The following is a 20,216-nucleotide window of genomic DNA, read 5'->3' on the forward strand; positions in this document are numbered from 1 at the left end:
ACAAGTCACTGTGACCTGTGTTGTTGAGAGAGGCAGCAGCATATAGCCTTCACTCTTCAATAATCTCAATTACTGTCTAAAATATCTTAATAAATTACCCCTGATTGGTGTACATGCATACTGACAGATGGGCCGAATTTGAGCATTTGTGCCCTTTCCCAGTCCAAGTTAGCAAAGACCCATTGGGTGTTTTCTGAAAGATTATCCTGACCAATATCCTGTGGTGTGGATTGTGTTAATAGTGATTTATTTTTCCTCCCAATGTGTTCTGTCAATGGTACAGGGCCCAAAAAAATGTAAATGTTGAAGCTTTTACGTATTTCTCATTGCAAATCCTTATGTGTTAGTTCAACTCTGAGTTTGATTGAGTCCGTCCCATGCTTAAAGGGTAAAAATGTACCCTGCTCATCACATTGTTTGCAAAAAAATACACCGCTATAAGTGTGCAAAATCTGAATTGTAGCTCATATACTGTTAACATTGTATACAGCAGGTTTTATTGTTCTATTTTCCCTGTCTTTTCTCAATTTTTGAAGGCAGCACACCTACAGCAGAGCGCATTTTCAAAGAGGCGAATTCTAATTCGGGTGCAAGTAGATCTATGGATATATGAAGCCTGCTGTTATCGCCGGCTCATTCTGGATTTAATAAGGGTACCCGTTCACATTGTCTGTTGCCATTCCAGCCAAGAGCAGCGACATTGCTCCATTCAAGCACGGACTGCTGCGATTATACATCGTTCCCTTCTACACAGAGAAGTCTCCATTGAAACTGACACTGCACCACAACTAAAGGGAATGAGAGGAATCGCTTTTATTGGTAGCAAATGAAGTCGGCTGTAAGCACATCCACAGAGGTGCATCCCGCCCACTATTAGATCCCCCAGGCTGAGCTGGTCTACTCGCCATTATTTGCTCAATTTGTTGGATTGCGCTTGAGTCAATGTCCTGTGCAATAAAAAAGTCCCTGACCCACATTTGGTCCACAGTAACGCTGCCGCCGCCGTGCCGGATTTATACCGCTCACGGAAATACTTCATCCTCAATTCTCAATGACTATTCCTATTATTTCCCCTGCGGAAAATGTACAAATCCAAAATATCCAAGGTTGAGCATCTAGGAACACACAGTTTGACTTGAAGTATTCCATTTTAAACATCTCGTGAACACATTACCGTGAATATTTGACTACTTTGTACCTGGTCAGAAATGACAAGTTCCCGTAACATTTAATTAACAAGCATTTAGGCATTTCTTCTAAACCAGACTTGCACACATTAAATAAATGCAACAGCGTGAACAGCTGTCTGTCATAACAAATAAATGATCATAATGGATCACTGCACAGGGAAAACCTTATGTTACTTCCCACTTCATCGTTGAATGGCCAGCAAAAACTTCCTTTTACCACTATGGGGATGGTTTGGTGAGAATGTATGTAATTTCCAGTTCCAAGATCTTAGCTGAGCTCAGTGGGCTGCTAGAAGTTATCAACTATTATGCAATATTGGTATTATTATTATTTTATTACTCTACATGAAATGTATTGCTATGTGTTGGATGTTCACAATTTGAAACAAAAAACTAACATTATTAAAATAATTTGATGAGGACTTGTTTTTGCGTGTACAGTATGTAAAATGTATTAATACCATACTCGGGTTGCCCAAACTTTTGTGGCATATTTTTAAGCCCCTGTGGTAAATATGAATTAATAGACCTAGATGACAATTTGTCAACCGACAAGACAGAAACCACACTAATCAATGCATGTGTGAACCATGAAGAGAACAGGGTGTCTACAAAAATTGAACATTTTTCCCAGTGGGCCACGACAATCCATTCTCACCCTTGGCATCTAAAATTAAATTGCATGGGAAGCCAGACGTGCAGTGTTGTGCGAGCTCTGTTTTTCAGTTATTTGCTCTTTACTGTGATCCGTGATCTCTATTTTAGAATGAATTGAGAAATTCTAGACATCCATTAACCCATTCTCTATTGGAAAACTTTGATCATTTTTGCTTTAACAGTAATGTTTTCACAACAGTGATTATACAGGAAATTTATTCAGACTAGTCGATCAATCTTCACAAAACCAACGCAGTCAATCTACAACAGTCCCTCAGTTCACAAAACTCATTAATCTTTGACACATGGAATATTTTTCATTAGATACCAAATGACGGTGAACGTGATTAAAAGTGAAAGTGAAAGGTGTGATAAAGTGAAACTAAAATTTACTGTATGAAGTACAGTGTATGCATCCACAACATGGAAAAAAACATGGATGCCTCTCACATAGTGTACACACTATTGGATCCAATCAACACAATCCCACTCACAAGTTCTTTTGGTCTATAAATAATACTTGTCTGTACACGAGACATCCTGTGGTAACACTTCAATGAGTACGATTAACTGTGAATGAAACACTTGATCTAAATTTGGAAGGTGGCCCTGGTGGGAACGGAAATATTGAACGTGAAGGAACAACGGCATGCTGCTGAGGACTATATTCAATTTGATCCAAACTGATAAAATAAATGACTCATACAAAAAAATTATCCTGTACTTGCATGTTTGTTTCCTCTTCTCCATAATCATCTGCACCTTTATGATTAATTCTATACATAAGGCTGAATCATCCATCCATTTTCTATTGCACTTACACTCATACTTATACTCATACTTATAGTGGCAGACTTTGTGTGAGAGGAGGGGTACGGCATTGACTGCCCACTGGTGTGGCAGCAAGCCTTAGAATTGTCCCTTTTTGTTCATTTTGCTGGCACTTCTGCTCATTTCCTTTGTCAACTGTATACTACAGTGTATTATTAATATTTCCTCTTGGTTTGTTTGCCAGTAATAAAAGAAAATTTGCGTCTTTGTTCACTGGTTTGGAAATCAGATACAGTTGTAAAGTGGCACTTGAAAGCTATTTGAAGGAATATACATCAAACTTTAGATGAGTATTGGACAGCACATACATCCATCAATTTTCTGAGCCACTCATCCTCACAAGGGTCACGGGAGTGCTGGACCCTATCCCAGCTATCTTCAGGCAGGAGACAGGGTACACCCTAGATTGGTTGCCATTGAATCACAGGGCACAGATACAAACAACCATACATATTCATACTTACACCAAAGGACAAGTTAAAGTTTTCAATCAATGCAAGTTTTGGTGATGTGGTAGGAAACAGGAGTGCCCGGAGTAAACCCACACATGCACGGTTAGAACATGCAAACTCCACACAGGCGAGGCCGGGATTTGAACTCTGGTTCTCAGAACTCTGAGACCAAGACTCCAAGCAGTCGTGCCACAGCACATGCGGTATACTGAAAATGCATTAGTGAAAGAAACACAATCTAAATACTGCAAATACACAAGTTTTATCAAGCATTGTGGCTTTACAAAGTCATGCAACCATCCATTTTCTTTGCCGCTTATCCTCACATTGCAGGGAGTGCTGGAGCCTATCCCAGCAGATAACGTATATAACAGATCGCCAGACTTTTTTTTTTCTAAACACCAGGTTGTACTTTTCAAGCAGTAAAGCTTCTCGCGATCCAGCGGCGGTGAGGTGGGGTGGCGGTGGGCGGTGGGTGGTTGGGGCGCAGGTGCGGATCGCCGTAGTAACCAGAAAGTGTTACACGTGTATATCCATCCATCCATTTTCTTGGCCGCACAATGGTCAGTGTGCTGGAGCCTATCCCAGCTGTCAACGGGCAGGAGGCAAGTTTACACTCACGCAGACACAGTGAGAACATGTTAGATTGACCCCACGGGAGGTGAAAGAAGGACACATTTGGGTGCGTTTTCTCAGTTTTGGTGCAGAACAAGTGGAATGTTGGCTTAGCTAGAAGGAATGGTCTGTAATGCTAAGCACCAGGGTGACGTCAGGGGCGGAATCAAGGAGGTTTCTTCAGCATATAGCTCTGAAAGCTGGCACATATCCAGATTTTGCTTGGATTTCAAATATGTTCTTTATTTTCAATTTCCATTTTCAATTAATGTCCAAATTATATGTAACAATAATATTACTTCACATCGAAGGGTTTATTGTACATATGAATTTTGGGGAGAGTCTTCCTTTAAGTGTAAAACATTTAACACCATGATTAGTCAAAAAAATGACACACAATATACAGTTGCCTATACTAAAAATATGTCTCAACTGACAATATCCCTCCTATTTTGTCAAGTAAATGTAATGTAATGTAATGTAAAATAATCGAAGACTTTTTCCAAATGTCAATATATTGTATGTGACATTTAGGTGTAAAAGGAATAGGAACAATAATGTCCAATATCTCAAATGAGATGTGATCAATTACATTTCCATAAGCATTGATGAATGGCAACCAGCACGTCCTCGCGGGTACTGAAAGCTTTAAAAGACTGCTGCTGTGTAAATTGAAAATCATAGAGAGGTAGCGAGGAAGTCCACGGGTTTCGCCTCCCTGCGCCGGTGCAGAGGTCGATCCACCGTCCGTGTCCCCACCCACCCGCGTCCCGTGCCGCCTCGCTAAGCCGCTCCTGCGGCACACCGGGGAAAGTCCACCGGAGCTGGTGCAGGGCGCGGAGACACATGTCGGAGATTCTCTCGGACTCGGTGATCCACGGAGGATCGGATGCACGCACCGACTGCTGCTGCCACCTCACAATCGCAAACACCAACTGGAATTCGAATAGAAAAGACGACCTGACCGGTACGACACGCATCTGCTGAGTGCACAGTAAGAATGGCTTTTTTAACTCGGCAAAAGAGGAAGCGATAATGGTGTGGGTTTTTTTTTTTTTTCACCGTTGGCAACTTTATCCCAAGCCCCCCCCCCCCCCCTTTTGAAATATTGTTTGTGGGCTACCAACTCCATATTTTTAGGAAAAGTATGGCACAAATATGTATACATTTCAGATATCAGACCAATAATAAAACATGCATCTCATCACGGGAATACCGAATAATAAAAAATGGGCTTTATTTGTTTAATTATTGTAGGTTAAATTATGGTGTATGTAAGGTCATTAATATCATTAATATAGGTTATAAATTAGGTGGTTTCTTTCCATTTTACTTTAATATTTATTACATTAGAGTCACCCCCCCCCCTTCATCTGACCTTAGAATACTCCCTAAAAGTTAAAGAATTCCCAATTCTTTTTTATTATCTTACTGTGTTTTTAATGTCCTGTACCCTATTGCCTAATTTGTTTTCAGTCATATTAAGGAAGTAAAACATGGTGACGTCGTATCCCAGCCTAACCTTTGTACTTTTAAGATGTCCCAAAAATTATAGTGCACAGGTGACTAAATCCTCTCGTGCTGGACACATCATGGAGGTATGGGTCCGTTTTGGTGCACTATGGATACTCTATAAACCTCAGAGTGGAAGTTATTTTGACGAAAAAACAGATCAATAATGTGCACAGCCAGCCATGAACCCTTGTGCCTCTTATTTTATATACCGTAGATCAGTCACACACCTTATCCTCAGACAAAGCTCAAATCATCTGAACTATCGATTTCACTATGCAAAAGATGCATACACACACACAAACAAAAAACAACAATCTTTCAAGATGTGTTCAAAGACATAATAACAAGTCAGGCTGTAAACAACATGTAGTGCTCATGAGTCGTCACCCCGGAGCATTGAATGAAATTGAATGAAAAGGCTGAAGAAAAATGATGTAGAGTCTGGAGATGACCATTTGAGGTGGCCTCGCTCATGAGGCAGAGGAAGATGACACAAGCGCAATAAATGCAATATCGCTAAGAGAGGTGTCCAGTTTCTCAGTCAGCTGATCCACAGTCAGGTCATTGCATAGTCAATATACTGTATGTACCTGGATGTCGTTTACATACTCCTTCCACCTCTCTTCATGGACATAACACCTGTCCACCTGCAAAACAAGAATTATATATTTCATTTGGCCAATTCTGTTCAGAGTTGGTAGAAAATTCCACAGCTGAATCATATTTGGATAAATTTAAAGTTTAAATACTTTCCCATTTCTACATAACTACAATGCAAAGTTTTCTAACCTCTCTGTAACAGACTAACGTAGATGAGGATCAACAGGGACAAGTTGTTATATTTATGTTTTGGACTCTCCTTTCTGCTCATTGATTTTGCTGTACTTTGTTTTGGCCGATAATGTAGAGTATTGTTGAAAAATGTGTACAATTAGAAACAGTGGAGCTTTGCCATGCCTCACTGCTGGTCATGTATCGTGGACTATAAATATGACATCATCTAAAAGGAAAGTATTTTCTGAAGGTTTTGGATGGAGTTCTGTTCCTAACACACACATTTTGTAAGGAAGTTGGAACACACATACCCTCCATAATGAAACCAATGCTAAGGCAGGAATTAAGTTATATTCCGTTTCTTTCTGGTTCAGCTTAACCCTATTCAGTAGTCACTAGAGCAAGTCATCCTCTTCCATCCCCCCAGCTATCCTCTGGTCTAGCTTCAGTTATGTGAACGTCTTCCCTCACAACATCCAAAAATCTCCTTTGTTCTTCCACCTAGCCTCCTACCTGGCGGTTCCATTTCCAGCAATCTTCTACCGATATAGCTGCTACTCCTCCTCAACTCTCTCGATCTGGCCTCTCTAGCTTTGCCAGTGCTGTCACTCTGATGAGCTCAATGCTGATCGTGTGAACCTGCGTCACTCACAAAGCAAATCTTAACATCGTCAACTCTGCCACCTCTCTGTCTTTTGGTCTGGTTTACTGTGTCTCCAGCAGTAAAGTAATTGCAGCAAATATCAGAATGAAAAACACGTCTAGGATGTCAATACAAAAAAAAATTTAAAAAATCAAATTGAGAAAAAAACCCTTAAAAGAGAAAAACAAATCCTTAACTTTACTCTTGGAGTTGAGTTTTATACTGGAAAGGGCACAAAGTGATTCAGGGAATATTCTTGATCCTGTGTGTAGTGATGAGAAAGAAGTAGAATTACTGTACGGTTACATCTGTCTGTTACATACACTGTAAGTCTCAGTCAGAGCTTATGACAAAACGTAGTTCCTAAAAGCTCCCATTTTTCTGTAAAAAGTCATGTCATAAAAAGGAATCCCTCGACATGATGACCATTGTCACCTCATTGGTCTATAAACAAGACAAAATGTCACTTTGTTGGTCTATAAACAACCATACAAAATTATTTTGAGCATTTTAAAGATTTTTATGAATGTATATATTTTTAAATAAAGCCTTGAAAACTAGTAAACATTTTTGCTAGGATAGAAACAGATGGGTACAGGCATGTTAAAATGTGATTTGATTAGCGTTTTAATTTTGCAATTGTGCATAACAAAGTAAAGGGAGCAGCTGTCCACAGGGTTTCACAGGCACCCTTCCAGTCTGGGGACTGAGGGGATTCAAATTCGGCGTCTTATGAGCGTTACTGAATTAATGTCCTCACGCTAGTAAAAACAGGAATTGAAGATTACCTGACGGAAACAGAACTGGCTCAGCTGTTTGATTTTGCTTATATTGCAGCAAAAGTCCTGTTTATACCAAAACAGTTATGTTTGGTGCATTTCGTTGAGGTTGTTTGTTAGTTTACAGTGTCAAAAGTTGAGCACTATATCAAAATAACTGAGCCACACTGTAGCATTTTGCTTTTGTTTTTATTTTAACCAGAGCATACTACTACTGCTGTATTATACCCAATGGGTGGAGCAAGACTAGGAAACCTATATGTATCCCGTCAATACCCACCATTTTATTTATCTCGGAAGACTACAGAAACGGCACACATGATAGACTGACTCAAATTCAAGAACCATCAACTATGTGATGGACATAACTACTGTTGAAAATAAATTAAGCTTAATTTTATTCCGTATTACATCTTCCGACTTCACAACTTGGTTATTACTGGTATCAAATAAATCTCCTCTCATCCTACTAATAATATGGCCTTTATTATCTACATGCATCATGTATGTTCTGTTGTCTGTTATGTAAGCATAAGTTTTCGATACCTCATACATCATCAGTGTGCATTGTATGTATTGTGGTCTTTGTGGAAATCACCTCTCACTGACACATGTAGCTGTTTTTGCAACACCCAGATGGTGGACACTAAAGGGAGGGCAACAAATAAAAGCCACCACGCCAGCCATGATAATTTTTGAAAAGATGTCAGCATGTGTGCGTGCGTGTGTGTGTGTGTTGGAGAGAGTCAGAGAGAAAGAGAAAGCGAAAGAAGAGAGCGAGAGAGAGAAAGATAGAGAGAGCAGTTTGTGGAAGCTACAAAGTTCAATGGTTTAATTGCAATGGCACATTATTAAAATGATGATAATATTAAGGGACGTGCACACATACACCTCAAGAGGTGGACCTGTCCTTGTGGCTGAGTTAAAGATGTCAAACTCAAGGCCTGAGGGCCAGGTCCGGCACGCCAAATAATTTTATGTGGCCCGCGAAGGCAAATCATTGGTGTCAAAATCTGTGATTCTTTTGAAAATATGTCCCAACATTTCAAATGGTCATATATCATAAATGATATAACCCTTGAGATATTTTTGTGACCAAAACATGAACAATGGTTGAAAAATGCATTACACTTGATTTCTGATTCCAAAAACAGTTAATGAATTTCATGTGTAAATATGATGAGGTGATTCAGGATTTCTATGGTTTCACCATAACGGCCCTCTGAGGGAAATCGTAACTACACTGTGGCCCACGACAAAAATGAGTTTCACATCCGTGCCTTAGATGAAAAAAGTGCTTTTTTCTGTTGGAGCCTCTTCTTCATTGATCAATATTTAGGACTACCACTCCTAATACTACCACTACTAATAAAAACAATTATTATTATAGCCTCACAGTTCTGAGGACCTGGGTTTAATCCCAGCCCACCTGTGGGGAGTTTGCATGTTCTCCCTGTACCTGTGTGGGTTTTCTCTGGGCACTCCGGTTTCCTCCTACATCCCAAAAACATGGAATATTAATTTGACACTCTAAATTGTCCCGAGGTGTGAATGCAAGTGCAGCTGTTGTCTGTCTCTGTGTCCCCTGCAATTAGCTGGCAATCAGTTCAGGGCGTACCCTGCCTACTGCCTCATGACAGCTGGGAAAGGCTTCAACACTTCTGTGACCCCTGTGAGGATATGCGGCTCAGAAAATGGATGGATGGAATATTATAATAACAATAATGTCATCAATACTGCCTAAAATGGTTTGCTGTTTGAGAAGCATTTGTTTAGGTCCTTGGGAGAATTGTGCATTGCTCCTACATTAATTTATTTGAGGTTACTCAGGCAATTTAAATGGTAGGTGGGCTTGAATGTGATTGCTTGATTCTAATATTTAATTGATGAGGATTTTTGGGAGGAGGATCAATGAGTTTAAAAAAATGGTAGCCAATTAACAATCACAAAATGGAGAAACATGTCTATTTAAATGATTTTTTTCATTTACTGTATGTATTTTTTTAATTATTTTCTAAAAAATGTATATAGTTACAATAACTAATGTACTGTATCTTTGTTCATTTATTGATGCCAGTGACAGACAGAACAAATAAATGCTCTTCCATTAGGTTCCCGGAAGTACCATAATTTCTCGAGTACAATGCGTCCTGATGTATAATGCGTACCCCCAAAGTTGACCTAAAAAAATCTGTAAAATCCTTCTACCAATGTACAATGCGCACCATAAATTTGCCGCTACCCATATGGGTATATGCATGATTATTATTAATGACTGTTGGTCGGACAGTTTTTGAAAAACAATACAAGTACAAACTTAACAACTTACTTCACAAATATAAATACAGAGTATTCCTAATATTCTGAGCATATATATATATATATATATAATATATATATATATATATATATATATAGAGAGAGAGAGAGAGAGAGAGAGTTTTATATATATATATATATATATATATATATATATATATATATATATATATATAAAACTCTGTTTGTACTTGTATAGTTTTTCAAAAACTGTCCATACAACAGTCATAAATAATAATTGTGCATGTGCTGATTTAGCGGTAATATAGTCTTGCCACAGGACACGCTTGTCCTGGTCCGTGAAAATGTAACAACAGAATCCCTCAACCAACAAAAATTATTGGTCATTGATAGAACAACATTTTTATACTGTTGATAACATATATTACAGTCTTAAAAATATAAACTATTTAACCTGGGATGCCTTCTATTTATTTATTATTTGTCCATTTATTTAAGTTATACATTTACAGTGGAAAAAAAATGCTTTTAATGATTTATCTTGGTCTCGTTTTGTTTATTCTCTATTATTGATTGTGTTTATTATGTTAACAAAAATCCCCCCAGCTCACACACACCCATACACACACACATATGCCCTGCGATTGACTGGCAACCAGTTCATGGTGTACCCCACCTGTAAGATCAGATAAATAGAAAGTATGCACTATATGAATAATTATGGTGATGAGTCCCTTTTTTGGGTTGAGTAGCTGCCCCCCAAAATTGTCTGTGCCTGTGCTTGCTACACAAAAAAAAAAAAAAAAAAAAAAAAGATGAAATACAATCAAAACAACTGCAATTTGGGACCTCTTTCATACTGGGCACCAAAGCCAGCATTTTCACTGCCTCTCACAGTCTTGTGTGTAAGGAATCAATATGGGATAGGGAGTTTAAGTGGACCTGGGAATTTCACCTGCTTCCAATTTGGTAGCAGAGGCGAGAATGCTACCAGCCAGGCCCATTGTGTCAAGTTTAACTCCCTGTTCTCTCTGTTCATGCGTCTTTGCGTTGAAAGCTATTTTCACTGCCACACATCTAATTTTCATAATTGGGCTGTGTGAACGTGTACTTCAGTGTGTCAGAAATGCAGTGTGACAATGACTGTCTTTCATGACAGCTGAGGCTTAAATAGTACTATTTAGAGGGTGTTGGTCTATTGTGTTGAATGGGATGTCAATGTTGTGGGGGTTTTAAAAAAATGTGAAAGTGTGGAATTTCATGTAAAGAATACTGTGTATTTCTCATGTCTTAAAGTGATAAACAGAAGAACATTCCTACAGGATGTCTTAACTCTCATGTTCTGTTTGTTGTAATTGAGTGGTTACACTGTCACGCTGGTATGATCTCACACTATTTACATAGCTGATGCGGATATTACGGCAGAGACTGCAGAAGACACCCAAGTCATCATGCGGTTTTCTGCTCTTGGTTGAAATGAGATGAAATATTGGATGTCTTGAAGTTGGTGTGAAGATTTAGACCTGAAAATTATTGGACTAAGCAAGGCCACTCTTGTGAATGAGAAAGCTTGATTTATAAATGAGGACAGATTGTGTGTTTTCTCATTAATCCCGTTTCGTTGCTATGACAAATTATGCGGTTATTACTAAAATAATTGACAATTTTATAATAGATTAAGGGATATGTGAAGACAGGGCATAACGGAGCCAACAGCAAATAGGGAAAGATGTCAGAATGACAGAAAAAAAACACTGTAAACGTAACATTCTAATAGCTGTACTATCCTCTTTATACTGCGTTTTACTGTACGTGTGTGTATAATGGCCCAGGGCCTTTGGGTCAGGCTAAATTACCTTGAGCCGCAGGGAGATCTGTTCGCAAAAATGAGTACCACCCCTCCTGAACCCCCCCCCCCCCCAGGCTCTAGTTGCTCCTTGCAACACCACAACTCCAAAGCAGACATGAGAGATAAGAAGTTTGCGAGATAAAGAACACTGCTGGTGCAACAGAGGCAGTAAGGAGTGAGGTACAAGCAAATGAAGATGAGGATGTGTGGAGGTCTGAGCTGATTGAGGTGATGCTGGGCCATAAACAGAAAAATGAGCTCATGCAGAAAAATTGGAATTAAACCATCTTATAGGGGCCAGAGAGTACGCAGGGGCATGAAATAGGATGGATCTGTTTAAAGCCTTCTCTGACATTAATAACTGACTTCATGACTACAGGCAGACTTGCAGCTTTGTCTGTCTCTTTGTCATCATGCTGGAACTCTATTGTCAGCATGTTGGAAAACCCAATGTTTGATAGATAATTTGCTCGACACATTACAAGCACACAAATTTTTTAGTCTTAACATTTTCCATTATTCTGGGAAAAGATAAACATAACTTGTCATGTTTTAAAGGGTGGTATGGAAAAAAAATGAGAGAAATGTTTATCAAAAAAAAATACTACGAAAAGAGGAGAGTACAAAAGATGGCACATTTAACTGTAACAAAGATGATGAAAGCAAATCATTATATGGCTAGTACAATGATAGATTCAAGTTTTGTCTTGGGCCATAGTGCTAAACACTGTGAAGGAAGGACAGGATTACAAAGGACAGGACTGGACAGGACAAGGACACGAGGGGAAGCATGCAGGACAGGGGTCGTGGACCTGGCTCTACAACAGAAGTGTGGTGGGAGTGGCAATGTAAATTCTAAACATCAAATGGAGTGCGCCTGGTGAGTACATGCTACAAATAACGAAGAGAACAAGATCAGAGAGGACAAACAAGGGCAAGACAGTTCAGGATGTAAGAAATGAGCTAGGAAGGCTAGCTACTGACGAGTGGTGCAGTGGGGTTCTCATTAGGGTCTAAACACAAGTAAGATGCCGTGTTGTAGCTCGTATTTTATCAAACCTAGCCAGTCCACCTTTTCTCTTGTCTCCTGACAGTTAAATAATATGAGGCCAACTATTTAGCAGATTTAATCACAGTTTGGGTCAAAATCAATCCAGGTTCAGAAAAGTAGGCTAGTCACAACTTTCCTCGAAACAAATGTCAATCAGACCTCTGGAAGCTGCATGCAGGGAAAAAAACACATACCTTGCTGTGTCTTCCAGATTCTGCTATTTCAAATAAATACCGTGTATCTCCTCAGTACCTTTTTTGTCAGGCAAGCCACTTTATTTATATGTGGAGTTGATAAATAATGTTGCAGTCTGATCATGTTAGCTTGCGGTGGGAATATTCAATCTACATAACAATTGAACTGATTAATATTTAGTTTATTTGGTATCACTTGGAGACGCACACTATCAGGATTAAGATTCCTACATCATGGTGTCTAGCTATCCATTTTGGCAATGGTAATGTGCCAATAGTTGATAGAGTTGTGGGTGCCATACAAAGAAAGGGCATTAGAATCTCCCTCTGACTTCCCTGGACCGTTGTTACTGAAATGGACCTTGCGCCTGGATGGCTGTGTAAAATGTTGTGAAGAAAGTGTCTTCAAAAAGATATGTTGTTTGTTCACTTTTCTTTGCCAACCACATTTCAATCCCCAAAAAGAACGCTGAAGTTTCAGGACTGCCCTCGCTGCAGAGCTTCAAATATCCGCCACCCTTCCATGCCACACAAGCCTTCTCTCCACTCCCTGTGGCATTTGGCACCAGTGCCCATCACATAGACAGATGGAGCCAACCCTGACCCCTCTTCCCGCCTGCAGGCATGCCGAGAGAATCAATGCTCGACTAGAGGCGAGGAGGCTGTGTGAGTGAGTAGAAAAGGGGGAGTTAGAAAGGAGAGGAGACTGGATTGCTTTGTCACCACAGCAACACATCACCCGTTCTCCTGTGTTCTAGTCATCGGCCAATCCAGGCCTTGTGATAAAAAAATGCACAGCAAGATTCTCTTCTATAAATTTTCTTGATCTCATTTTAAAAAGAAATGTCTTTATTTGCCAGCAATGACTTCGACGTGAGAGGAGTATGTGAACATTGACAGCATTCTAAATATAGATTGACCTACTGTATGTGAGTGAAGCGTTACAAGATGGGCTTACCTGCCAAAAAGAAGTCTTCTCCCAAGTGACAGAGTAACAGTGTTGGGCTGCTTTAATTGTGCGGTTACACCCGAGCAAAGCACAATATGTTCTTTCCTGGCAGGAATACAACTTTATTTTTTTTTATAACTATATCAAACATCTTCCATGTGTGATCATATTTTCACCTTAATCCCCACCCAAGCCTCAGTAAATTGAACAAAAACATTGCACCTCTCAGTCTCACTGGATGGTTAGATGCAACCTTTGAAGATATTCTGCTGACTGATAAATCAGATTAGCATTTTGCCAGACAACCCATTTTGAATGAACAAAGTGTCAACAATGAAATGAGACGCTAATGGCTCGTGGAATGAATTCATGGCTAATACAACAGAGGAGGGAATACCCTGAGTCCCAAAGCTTCCTAGGTAATTGGAGTGCAGGATGGTGTTTTTTTTTTTTTTTTTTTTTAATGCTACTTCTCCTCTGCTGACCTTGTAAGGCTGAGGACTTCCAAGAGGCAGACAATGAGAACTACAGATTGGGATTCAAGTTCATGATTATCCTTTTCAGTTTTTCATCATAACTTTTAAGTCATTTGCATGACAAAGGATGTTTTGCACTGTCAGCCTGTCCTCAGTCATTTCATTCTCTGCTGCAAGCCCGAGTGTCCGGCAAAGGTTTGCTACTCCCATCACTTTAAAGAAACCCATTTCGATTATTTGTCATGAATAGCGTCAGTTTTTAAATGAATGGTGGCAGGAAAAGGCACATTTTTCTGTGTCCTATTGTCACTTTTCAATTTGTGTTTTCTTTCTGTTCCTTGGTGTTTCCTTTCATTAAATCTTTATTCAACTCAAATTAATGCTGCTTGACTCTTGCTGCTTCCTGACGGCTGTTTTACAGCCTAGAATACCAATATAATCAGACTTTGTATATATATATATATATATATATATATATATATATATATAAGAAATTGTGTCCGTACGGGTTCGTTTTTTAAGCCAGTATGAAAAGCTGCTGTCAAAATTCTGAAGAAATAAAACTGCGGTAATACAATACTTTAATTGTTCCCTCTTTTTTTCTACAGTATTATCTAGCTTACCTTTCTTGAACCGCATTGCATGTTTTATGTTGTTTGATCCAGTTTTCCACTGCAATGGCCACAGGGCTCAGACATACAGTATCTAAAGATCCAGATTTGGATTGGTATCATTTTGTACACCTGCATACAGGAGATACCAACCTTCTGCATAATCCTGAATTGTACCATTTAGCAAGATTACCTATGTTACAGTTAAAGAAGTGTAAAAAAAAATATGTTTGTCTGCCACACAATTAAAGAGGAACTAATCAAATATTTTATCGGTAAATAATACAGTTATACTTAAGGAATCAAGGAGATATTAAAACAGTCTTAAAAGGAATAGTGAGGCCAGCAAGCCCTTTTTTTTTTGCTGTTTTAAGAAATGTTAGATGCATAGACCTACCATGGTAAATTTACAAGCTAAATTCTAATACTCGAAATTGATTGATTGAGTAACTGATTTATTTATTTATTATTGATTTTTTTCCCAGCAATCTATTTCATTCATTTTGTAGTGTTTCATTTGCTTGCACTGCTTCCACTACATGTGAATGGGAAATTCTCTTTTTGTTGCCATGCCTACCATATCTGCCCAACACCCTCAGAAGCAAAGCAGTAGTTGTGGCAGATATTAGCAGTGGGGCTGTTTCTTTAACCAACCAGATTTGAAATTTGTCATTACAGGGCCAGAGTGCTGTTCCTCAATGAAATCTGCTTTTTTCCCCCTGACCGGTTGGTCAGGCAAAATTGGCATGCATTAATGTATTGTATAATCAGCAGCTTTTAGACCATGACTATTAAAAATATTTTCGATAGCTTGAAATGATAGCATAGTTGCTTGCTGTTATGTGTATTTTTGGGTAGAAGTGATGGTTTCTCCAATTGCAACATGACTGGGGTGGTCTTAACCAGTGTACTAAGTCGCTATTGATGGCCCAGGTACTCAGCCCGCAACAGCTTAAAATCAATGTCTCAATAGCCTCTTGTTTCACTGTAGGTAGTTGAGGAATATTTAGTACAGTATTCCCTTTTTTTTCCTCCACCTTTTTGCTTCCTCTCCTATACTAGTTACACGTACACACCCGACTCACTGTCTCGTTTTTGTGATACCACCTGACGCTGTACTCTGACCAGACGGGATTAATTAATGACCCAACACTGAAACCAATGTGCTATGAATTCAATACCCTTGAACAGAAAATTTTCCCGCATGCTCCTGGAGTGTCAATCAAACTTGTATATTCGCTATTGGTTTGAAAGTGTGTGATTGTGGTTGTTTGTCTATACATGCCCAGTGATTGGCTGGCAACCAGTCCAGGGTGTGACCTGCCTCTAGTCAGCTGGGATAAAATCTAGCTCCCCCAATTATGGATGGATAGATGGTTGGACATTTTTCTTTCTTAGTTCATTTACGACTTTTGCAACACTCACTTGCAGCGGACCATCGCAGCGGAAGCATGATGTGAAATGCTTTCATAGAACAGCATGCTGTCAATAAACACCCCACTTCCCTGCCGGAATTACCTGACACTTCACTTCACACGCTTTGCATGCCCGCTCCCTATACCACCGTTGTTGCTGTACAAGGCAGACGCTGCCTACATTAATAAAAAATGTCAGCATAACGAGGGATTCAAATTTGAATGTTTCTGTTTTTAATGTCATCTGTCACACTCCGGCAAAACATAATCCCAGTCCTGAATATACAGTTATGTTTGCAGAGACATGGGGTGTTGGGTTTTGATTTTGCTAAATTGTGTTTTTCTTCACAAAATGCGGGGACAAGTGTAAGTCCCGTCAGTTTGTGTTGGGACGCGTGGGCTTGTGCCACGGGCTGCTGACTTTGATAGAAATGAAGCTGCTGCCGGGTGTCTAAAGACAAGCTGCTGACAGCCATAACCTTGATGATGTTGGTTAGCGTGTATACTTGCTGTATAGGTTTACATGTGGTAACTTGATGAGGCCTGAGGTGAGGTTTGAATCTGTTTTCCAAGACGCTTATCCTCACAAGGGTCACTGTGTTAGACTAAAATTGAAGGAAATCCTCATCACGGAGAAATTGCTGAAAGGCTGTCGAGAAACAAAAATTCAACTGAAAAAATTGATTAAGTACCAGCATGCTGGTCAGACCCTCACAGCAAATGATAGCAATCCTCAAATTCATGTACCTGCAATTTTGTCACCTAGTGGTGGTGAATAGCATGGGGATACCTGTCTGCCGGAATTCTATTTAGAGTGAGAAAAACAGCTCCCCCGTCTCGAAGGAACCATAGCAGTACTTCCAGCCGCCTTATTAAAAAATGATCAAACACCATTACGTTATAGTGGCTTACAATAATATTAGATGCACTTTTTAGCATTAAAGTCTTGTTTTTTTGCTGACCACTTAATGCTGTTCATATTTGTAATGGAAATTTAAGTGCTTTTCTCAGTAGGACTTGTTGGAAACATTTTAATAACCACTGTGGTAGTGCTTGTCCAGTGTGTTTAGAATGTCCCCTTTCTTTGACTTTGAGTGTGAAACTTCTGAGTGACAGCGTTGGAAACTCTACGTTAAAGACATTCACACGGGTCAACAGAAGAATGAAATTGACAGCCAATTCCATGGTTATAATAGGAGACACATTTTATATAATTCATCAACATTAGGAGTGAAAACTTGCTTTAATTTGCATGTGGATATAAGGTCAAATCTGCAAGAAATTGGTGTGATAGACTCTCATTTGTGTGTGTAGATCTACATTCTTCCCACTATCGGTTGATGCTGCAACTTTCATTAGCATAGAGATAATGACAGGAAAAAATGTTTTTAAACAGCCATAACAGAACATTTGAATTGCAAATAAAAAGTAACTGCGTGCACAACCAAAGTTAATTGGGTGTATTTTGAATGTGACAAATATGTAGTGCTAAACATATGGTGCTGAATCTCTTATGAACCTGTTACCAAAACTCAACATGATTGAAGCAGAGTTCAAATGGCAGTCTTGAGAACTCAATGTAAATATATTCAACTGTTTGTGTACTCTTCAAATCAGTTTGCAGGTAGTTTGCATTTGATGTTTCAGGTCTTTGTTCAAAAAGCCGTCAATTCTTCGAACAAAGGTTAGAGGATGAAAATGTATATAAACATCTGCTTTTTCTTTCAGGTGATGTCTGCTGCCAGTTACAAATTTCTGTTCCTGTGAGTGAGGCAGTGAATGCGGACCCAATCGTTCCTCCAGCTTGGACAAAGAGACCTGAATTGACTATCAAGGTCTGCTGTGGATAAAACAACATTTCCCATAAAGGAAAGTGTTTTTGTACATATCTCCAGTTGTCATGGTAATGTCTCTCAAGTGACCTGGGAGACCTGCAGGTGTACATCCAAAGTGACCTCTGCTAAAGCCCCTGCACTTGCCAGTCCCAAGAGTGTCAGCTGTCAGTGAAGGTGACACGGGTTGAAAGAATTCTTAAGTGGATTCTTTTTCCTCGGCGGTGGTGGCTGCTTTAGGCATCAGGCTGGGAGTGGCAGCAAGATGCCTGAACTGGACGATATTCCCCCCCTGAGGGGACCTAGAGGCCCTGACATGGGCCTCCATGGTCCCGCTGACCCAATTCAGATTCAGCACGGGATCCTTGAAGAACAAGTGGAGCTGTGGTGGTTCAGAGAACCCGGGAAGTCTCTGCTGTGCTACTCCATCGCTGTATTCCTAATCGTGGGCTGTGGGCTCGGGGGTGTCGGCCTCCTTTCCACCACCACCAGCGTCTCAAGCGAATGGCGGCTTGGTGTGGGCACGGCACTCTGCCTGCTTGCCTTGGGGGTTTTGCTCAAACAGCTGCTCAGTTCAGCAGTGCAGGACATGAATTGCATTCGAAGCCGTCAGCAGATTGACATGCTCAAAAGTGGAGGCTTATCTGATTTCCTTGTGGTTTTGGTTGCTGGAATCTCCATGCTCATCTGTGGTGGGGTTCTGCTACATCTGGCCCTGGTGAACCATATGCCCAAACCAGGCCAAGCGCTTAATGATATGTACGTCTCTGGTGTGGTGCTGCTGACTGGAGGGGGGGCTGCTGTTCTGGGTGTTGTAATTTACTCTCTTGTGGTCATCCTGCTTGAGAGGACACGGCCTGGACGAAGGTTTGTGGACAGGATGTTGAACATCTTCACCATCTCTGGGCACATGGACAACCGGGCTCGTAGAGAAACTACCTCAAGCCTGGCTAATCTCATATGAGATTAAACAGCATGACATCTGCCTCTTTTGTGTTTTAGCACCTAATTTCTGTACATGAAACTGATTTCCAATCCTTTCTTGGGACAAAAAGACGTGGAGATGACACATCCTTTCCAGGCTGACATTTTGCTCTATTTTTTGTCACCAGCGGAAGCCAAACCTGGGCAAAAAGAATGACATTTATCCAGGAAAAAAAAACTGAAAAAAAAGATAGTAGACTTAGACACAAAGTGTTATAGTGTAGTTCCAAAGCCACATAATGCTGCATTTAAATGTTCAACTAAGCACACCTAAAAATTTTACATTCATTCTGGACAAAAATGCTGAACTCTAGCCCATGAACTTTTGGCTTGGACACCGTTGTGCATCACCACCAACTGGAAAACAAGTAAGTCAGTAGGAGAACAATGTAAAAAAATCCTGCAATTGATGATTTTACATACTGAACTGTGTGCTGAGGATTAATTTAGAATTGGACTCACATCTTTAAAACTACTAAAATTATTTTGTGGTATTAAAAAAAAAATCTTCATGATGGAGTTTAAATTGACAGCGTGGTCTAGTAGTTGTTGACACATTTAACTCACAGTTCTGAGGTTTGGGGTTGGAATCTCGCCTTCAGTCTTACTGTGTCGTATTGACGTATTCTCCATGTGTGGGTTTTCTCTGGATACTCCGAACTCCTCCCGCATTCTGAGAGATATATATTATAGGTGAGTTGAGGAGTGACTGTAATTGTCTATCGTTATGATGGAAAGTGGATGAATGATCAATGGCTGTATCTGATGTTTTTGTACTGCAAGCCATTTATTGAAAGAAAAATGAAGTGAGATAATTTATATTAAAGGGATAGGCTTTCGTGACCATCCTTGGTCTGTGTGCCCTATGAATGGAAGAAAAATGAAAAATCACATGAGCTTGAGTTTAACAAAAATAAATCTTTTTTTAACCTTGTTCCAAACTTGTCCATTGTATCTGTGAGCTGACCTTATGATTGTTTAAGAATTGTTTCCCTTTTAATGCACTTTAAATTTTTGAATTTCTATCTGAAATATTTTTTTTGTGACTGAATGTCATTTTTTGCTACCGTTTACCTTCTAACTGCTTAATTCTTTAACTGTACGAAAAGTGACTGAAAT

At 39.7% G+C, this 20,216-nt stretch overlaps 1 protein-coding gene across 2 annotated transcripts; it reads left to right on the plus strand.

Annotated features, from left to right (window-relative positions):
• The first annotated feature begins 4,529 nt into the window (after positions 1-4,529).
• On the plus strand, positions 4,530-20,031 carry LOC133503620 (transmembrane protein 125). Of its 2 annotated transcripts, none has more exons than XM_061825394.1 (2): positions 4,530-4,739; positions 18,010-20,031. In XM_061825394.1, exon 2 carries the CDS (start codon positions 18,379-18,381, stop codon positions 19,075-19,077), a length of 699 nt encoding a protein of 232 aa, XP_061681378.1. In that variant the 5' UTR covers positions 4,530-4,739; positions 18,010-18,378; the 3' UTR covers positions 19,078-20,031. The 2 variants fall into 2 exon arrangements, with proteins under 2 accessions (XP_061681378.1, XP_061681379.1); XM_061825395.1 differs by having other exon boundaries at positions 4,530-4,712.
• Positions 20,032-20,216: the final 185 nt, after the last annotated feature.

The sequence above is a fragment of the Syngnathoides biaculeatus genome, chromosome 7, assembly GCF_019802595.1.
Source record: "Syngnathoides biaculeatus isolate LvHL_M chromosome 7, ASM1980259v1, whole genome shotgun sequence".
Lineage (NCBI taxonomy): Eukaryota > Metazoa > Chordata > Actinopteri > Syngnathiformes > Syngnathidae > Syngnathoides > Syngnathoides biaculeatus.